We start from the raw sequence: 7,622 nt of genomic DNA on the forward strand, positions 1-7,622 counted from the left end.
AGCTTTGGTTATATGATTCCTCAATCTAGAAACATTCAATATTTTAGATTAGACGAAAAACCATTATATCAAACACGGGATCTAACGTAAGTACATCAATACATAATTAGCATTTTGAATCCAAATGACAAATTCGATAATTTATCTGGAACGTAACTGAACTGCACTCTACTATCAAAAGAAGAAAATGATCACATTCCGTAATTCAGTCAAAGTTACTATCCAATTCTAACTTGATCTTTACGACTCAATCCTACAGGGACAAAGATGAAATTTTGGTACCTACCTTGTTGCCAAGATTGTAAATGCAGTAAACAGAAGGAATCATCAGTCTGATACTAAACATAACAGACATGATGGAGAAAACGAAACAGAACATGGTACAACGAAAGATCATTAATGTATCGATCACAATAAAATAAAAAACAGACATACCAAGGCTTCTATCTAAACAAAAGCAGGAACAACTACGCGTGCAAGTTGGACCTCGCACCACTATTATGTATCGTTGTGCTGATTCACAATTCTGAGGAAAATTGAACAATACTACACCTCAGCAGCCTTACCACGACACATCAGGGGTCGCCTCACGGTGGACAAAGATGATATTCAAGCTTACAGAGCCAAAAGAACAATGACTCTAATAGCACACCACAGTTGGATCAGTAATTCTGCGTAAACTCAATCTGGCCAAGTTAATCGTCTAATTCTAATTTACCAGGATGATGCAGGAAGATGAGTTGCTATATTAATATTGGATTATGCTGAAAAGCTATAACAAGTAACTGATAAAAAAATCTCTACTTAAGGTGAAATAAATAAGGATTATGAATTTAATCTAGATTGATTCGAGGAGACAATTCAAAGTAAATTATTTCTAGGATAGATAGTGTAAGATTCGATACAGAGGCAAGAACTGATGTAATGCTTGTCCGCCATCTTTTTAAAGATCGATTCATTGATATAGTCTAAGCTGCCAGTCTGCCACTGATGAATGCTTGTCCTAATAATCAAATACAACATTGCGGCCAGAATAAAGAAATTTGATGCTCAGAACCTATAAAGTATAAACTATTCAGAAAGTAGTGAATCAAATCAGAAGTTTAGGAATTTGATTTTCAATTATTTTGAGCTAACAAAGTCTTGTTGTAGGTTGTACGACTGTGGCAGGTTGATAGCTAGTATAAAATTGTCATAGTAAGTCTTCTTACTTAAGTATTAATTAATTTGTTGGGATGTTGGGGTCGAATAGAAAGGAATAGTTGCGGAAGATTCATATAACCGTACTCAACTTTATTAGGACCAAGGTATAGTTGATTGATATGTCTACCATATCACAAATAAGTAAAAGGTTGTGTTCCATAGTTAACATTATCAATAGTCTAGGAGTGATAGTAAAGGAGTGTGCCAAGCCAAACATGGACAAATAACGGTACGTGGAGAGAGTAGTAATTAAACTGTAAAATAGAGGTGAAAATTCAATTAAACTAATTAAAGAATTTAATCGAAAGTATTTAACTAACACCTAAAAACCTATTAAGGGGAAAAATCCTAAATAAAATAAGCTAAATGACCAAAAAAAAAAAAAAGAGAATGAAAAAATCTGCTTCAGGCTTGATGATGACTGCAATAGTTCCTCACTTTGCGTAGGAAAAATGGTACCCTCTTGGAGTGCATGAACTCTTTGTAAAAGCAATCATCTGAAATTTTAGAAAGTACTTGGCAGCATTGTGTGGATAATGAAATTTTACGCTTGAAAACGGAAGTGATCAAATTGAATGCACAACCGTCCACCTTGATACAAGAAGTGGTTGGAGCCGGGGCTGGGCCCCAAGAGGGAGCCATGTGCGATAGAGAAACGACATCATCAACCGGGGATGGGGATGGGGATGGAACCGCATGGGTTGGTGAAGCCGCATTATCAACTAGAGATGGAGATGGAGCCGCATGAGTAGGTGAAGCCACATGAGTTGGTGAAGCCACATTATCAACGGGAGATGGAGATGGAGACGCATGAGTTGGTGAAGCCACATTATCAACTGGAGATGGAGATGGAGATGGAGCCGCATTATCAACCGCATGACTACACAAGTTTCTCACTTTTCCAAGGAAAAATGGTACCCTCTTTGAGTGCGTGTACTCTTTGTAAAAGCAATCATCTGAAATTGTTGAAAGTACTTGGCAGCATTGTGTGGATAATGAAATTCTACGCTTGAAAACGGAAGTGATCAAATTGAATGCACAACCGTCCACCTTGATGCAAGAAGTGGTTGAAGCCGGGGCCGGACCCCAAGAGGGAGCCATGTGCGATGGAGAAACAACATCATCAACCGGGGATGGGGATGGAACCACATGAGTTGGTGAAGCCACATTATCAACTGGAGATGGAGATGGAGCCGCATGAGTTGGTGAAGCCGCATCATCAACTGGAGATGGAGATGGAGCCGCATGAGTTGGTGAAGCCGCATTATCAACGGGAGATGGAGATGGAGCCGCATTATCAACCGCATGACTGCAATAGTTTCTCACTTTTCCAAGGAAAAATGGTACCGTATTTAAGTGCGTGTACTCTCTGTAAAAGCAATCATCTGAAATTGTTGAAAGTCCTTGACAACATTGAGTGGATAATGAAATTCTACGCTTGAAAATGGAAGTGATCAAATCTAATGCACAACCATCCACCTTGATGCAAGAAGTAGTTGGAGCTGTGTGTGGTGGTGAAACCACATCATCAACTGGGGATGGAGCCATATGCATTGGTGAAGCAGCATTATCAATCGGACATGGAGATGGAGTTGGTGGTGATGGTATTTTTGGGTGAGTACGCCACCACCATCGGGGCCACAATCCAATTGAAGAAGTACCAAACGATTCTGTTTTGGGTTCCGTTGCAGTGGCAGTAACAATGCCTATGCAACCCAACAGCAGAAACAGACATAACAATGTGGCACTTCTCAACGACGACGACATGTTTCAGAAGAAAGAATGAGTAATTAATTAGCTGAGAATTACAGGCGATACTTCCAAATCCTTTAAAATTGTTTGAATAATTAATTAGGTGCAAAAGGAGTTAATATAAATAGGCAAAGAATTTAGGCGATACTTCCCAATCCCTTTATACTTCAAATATCTAATTCAATCCAAATTTGGATTTCTTGTTTATGTACAAACGCCAAATACAATTTAAGCGATACTTAATCCCAATCCATTTATAATTCAAATATCTACTTCTATCCAAATTAGGATTTCTATATATGTCACGTCCAATTTTAATAAAAAATTATAGTTCAAGACTGTGTTGCAATCAAACTATGACTCCTTCTCCTCAAAAGTTAAGTGATATTGAAGCCCCATAGTTGAAAATTGGTTTACCAAATGAAGATGACTGAGAATTACAATAAACTAAGGAACTGAACATTTCACATTTCATCTAGCATTTATCTTAAAGTACAAAGACTTGCATATCATTATAATAATTATTTATGATATAAAATCCAGAAAAACAATTAGAAAAAAAGTGAAAGATGTTGTTATCACAGACCATTTCCCTCCAAAAACATTGATCTCTTCGCCACGTAGTTTGGGGATCTCAGCCATGTCTAATAAGATATCATAAAGATAAGATCCATCAGCCGTTTCGCTTTCTCTGTAAGTTTCTATTTTTGTTTCTTGACCTTACAACATCATAAGTCTACGTAAACCTTACCCCCTACCTCGACTATAAGCTCTCTTTCACCCATAAATGCTTTGTTTTCCCTTTCCATGGTTACCGAGTAATTCATCATCACATAAATCAGCCTACAAGTCACTAAAATATCAACTTCTATCCAAATTTGGATTTCTATATATGTTGTCACGTCCACTTTTAATAAATTTAAAATTCAAGACTCTGTTGCAATCAAACTATGATTCCTTCTAATCAAAGCTTAGTTGACACTAAAAACATCTGAGCAAGAAGAAATTTGGGAGTTCTTAATTTTATTCATGTGTTCTTGAGGAAGAAGAAGCAAGAAGAGTGCATTTGATTCAAAACCCTAATTGAAAAGTACTCTTAAAAGTTGTTTGGGGTCTTGTTGAGATAAAAAATGGTTTTGCAAAATCGAAGTTTTAAAATAATGGCATAGATAGACGTTTGTCAGACGGCAATGCAATGTATGAGTCAAACTTTTAACAGATAGCATGAATGAGCCTTTTCTCAAAGTTTGATGACATATTTGAGTCTTTTCCCATGATTATAATGTCTTATACGGATTATCACACAGAGAATAAGAGATCAAAACAAAATATTGTTCAACTTTAGTATAAAAAAAGGAAGATAATTCATATAATCATATTCATAATAAATATAAAAAAATAATAGTTATTGGCAAGCTTCATTAGTTCGCGCAAAAAAAATTACTAATTCGCGCAAAAAAAGATGTATGGAATTACGAATTACTTATCATGTCTTAAGACACAAATTTGATTCCCGCAAAGACACCTTTTAACCATTTTGCTTCAATTAGACATGGTTTATTCAATACACAATTCTTCTCTTCACGATCTAATTAAACTAAAAAGGTTTACACAAAACAATAGATCTAATTTAGATTTTTAAGTTTAGATAAGTTATCAAATGGTCATTTAGAATTAAAATATCAAATCATTATTCGAGTTTCTTACTGTTTTTTTCTTTCATTCTTTAGTGTAAAGAAAATATTTAAAACTTTTTTTTTTTTTGCGGCTATATTGTAATTTAGTTTTTGTATTTGTAAAAATAAAAAAAATGGGGCATCTGTAATAAATTTTACAAGAAAATTTGTGAAATAAATAAATTGGATTCATCAGGCGATTCAAATCATTCTTCTCAAATTTTTCTCATGGTATGATTTCGTCTTCACTCCAACTTGTACAACAACTGATTCCGAAATTCCAAATGAGATCATAACAGACATACTCTTAAGGCTGCCTCCCAAATCTCTCTTGAAATGTATGTCCGTTTCTAAATCATGGCATCAACTCATATCTAGCCCTGATTTCGTGAATACACATCTCAAATTAAACTCAATTCATAGAGTTCTGCTTCCAGGCATCAATGGAAATTTCAACTTTAGTTCTCTCCTCCCTTCCACTGTTCAAATGGGTTCTATCGCTTTAATATCTTCCGTTGTGGGTACTGCCAATGGGCTAATTTGTCTGTACAATTACAAAGGGGAGATATATATATGGAACCTCACCATTAGCAAGTCAAAGAAACTACTTAATTTGCCGTGGGGTTCCTCTTTCTATATAAAATATGGTTTTGGATATGATGAATCACGTGATGATTACAAAGCTCTGTTTATTGATGATGAATCCGACCTGACTTATGTGGTCAACATTTATAGTTTAAGGACGGATTCTTGGAAAACACTCCATGACCAGCTTAAGGGCGTCTTTCTAATAAATCTTCCGGCTAAATTTGTCAACGGGAAGCTTTATTGGACTGCATCTACGAGTTTTTGTGATATCAATGTGCGCAAGATCATTTCGTTTGATGTAGCAGCCGAGATATGGGGTAGCTTGGAGCTTCCCATTTGTGGAGAAGACAATTCAAATTTCAAATTGGGAGCTGTTGGAAAAGACCTTTCTCTGATTTACACTGCTAATTTAGTTGCTACTTTTCAGATTTCTGGATTTTGAAGAATAGCGGCATACATGTGTCTTGGACGAAACGGTTCACCATCGAATATCCTCAAAATGTTGGGATATATATGGGTTCTCCAACCACTTACCCATTCTCTACACATCTTCGCCATTCAACCAAGGGCGACATTTTACTTTCCCTTCCCGGAGTTATACAGATATTTGGGGGTTCAACAAAAAAGCTAGAGCACACTGTTGATGTTGTGGGATGCGATCCAGTAGAATTCTATGCAGAAAGCATTGTCAATCCCTTACGATTTCTGGTAAGAATTCTGCTTAGTTTAGCTTGTATGCTCTTTTTGCACTTCTTTTTCTGTCACATATAGGACGAGGCATTGAATATGTTATTTTCTCCTGATAACGAGACACAACATTGAATATATTTGCTTGTATAGCTCTAGTTCCTGTAAGCATTTGTCCTTTTTACTTTACTAGTTTCTGGAGACGTGCATTGCACTTTGTCCTCTATCGTCAATTATAATAATGTTTGTATTTTGAAATAAGTTAATGTGGTCTACTACACCTTTCACCAATTTTGTGTGAGTGTCTGTATATAGCATCCTTAATAATAGAGGACATCAAATAATAGAGAAAGCATAATGTAGTATTCACAATTTCATTGATAGTTTGGCTTAAAACTATGTCTCAGTGATGTACAAATAATATTCGCAACTTAGAGCCTGTTTGAATTGGTTTATTTTAGGGGCTTTTAAGCACTTAGGCAGTGTTTGGGTAGGATTATGCACTTGTTTTACTCTGCTCGACAAGGATTAGATCTCCCATAGTTTTAGTAATTTCCTATCTTGAAGTATGAAAAGTTCTGTTTTTATTTTCTTTTTCTGTTCTGGAAGAGTTGTATTCTTTTCTATAGACAGTTGGTCTAATTTGGTATTAACAGTGTTGAGTTAGAGTTTCAATATAGTGTTTCTTACAGTTTCATCGCTGACATCCTTTTACATTGAGAAATGATGATTCACTCGCATCTATGTTGTTGATATTGCTTATACTAGGTGACTATTTTTGTAGTACTATACACTTTTTTTACGAAAATTTTAAGAGATGCAACCTTAACTTGTTTTGGACTATTGAATTTCAGGAAGTGGAAACTGATTCCGTACTTGCTGCTGAGTGCATGGATCGAAATGATGAAGCCTTGTCATGATCTGTTCTCTTGCTCCATCTTGTCTGCTGCATTTAGTATCAGAATTGTAGTTGTATGTATACTGAGGATTTATATAACTTGATTCCGCCTTGTACACCGAGAATGTTAGAGGAAACCTTGTGGATGGTTCCCCTGCTTTTCAGGGTGAAAGATTATTATTAGTCGTTCTAGTAAACTTCGCAATTATGAAAATGCTCCAGATCTAATTATTGATCTACAACTGCTTCTACTACTGTTGATATTTATGAGAGCTGGCTGTTTTCTTTAGTGTCGAAGATTACCTTCTTTAATCTGGCCCGTAAGCTTACCATAGTCGGGAAATTCATAAAGGGAAAACCAACTATGGAAGAGTTAATCTTGGAAAAGAAGAGAGAACAATATATTTTGCTGAAGTAATTTTCTTTATTCACAATCCGATATATATACAGCTTGATACAAATCAATCTAGCCTAGCTTTAGGTAAGAAATCGTGATCCCCAATTAATGGGATTTGATCTACTAATATGGAAACTGAATATACAAGAATATATGTACAAGATATGTATTTCTCAACACTCCCCCTCAAGTTGGAGAGTGAATATCATGAACTCCCAACTTGTTTCGCAATGTTACAAATTGATCTTTTCCCAAAGCCTTTGTAAAGATGTCTGCTAATTGAAAGTGTGTAGGAACATATGAAGGACTTATCAGTTTTGCTTGCAACTTTTCTCGAACTATGTGACAGTCTAAATCAATATGTTTTGTTCGCTCATGAAAGACTGGATTCGCTGCAATATGTAAGGCAGCTTGATTGTCA

General features: G+C 35.8%; 1 protein-coding gene and 2 pseudogenes across 1 annotated transcript in view; 1 reads left to right on the plus strand and 2 right to left on the minus strand.

Moving 5' to 3' along the window:
* Positions 1-1,608: 1,608 nt before the first annotated feature.
* Positions 1,609-2,970, minus strand: LOC125855960 (flocculation protein FLO11-like; annotated as a pseudogene).
* Positions 2,971-4,818: 1,848 nt separating this feature from the next.
* Positions 4,819-6,041, plus strand: LOC125855961 (F-box protein CPR1-like; annotated as a pseudogene).
* A 705-nt stretch (positions 6,042-6,746) lies between these two features.
* The window catches only part of LOC125855962 (uncharacterized), a 3,167-nt gene continuing 2,291 nt past the window's right edge, over positions 6,747-7,622 (minus strand). Inside the window, 1 exon segment of the mRNA XM_049535596.1 lies at positions 6,747-6,958. Within this exon segment, the coding sequence (XP_049391553.1) occupies positions 6,747-6,958 (212 nt within the window).

This window comes from Solanum stenotomum, chromosome 2 (genome assembly GCF_019186545.1).
Source record: "Solanum stenotomum isolate F172 chromosome 2, ASM1918654v1, whole genome shotgun sequence".
Taxonomy (NCBI): Eukaryota; Viridiplantae; Streptophyta; class Magnoliopsida; order Solanales; family Solanaceae; genus Solanum; species Solanum stenotomum.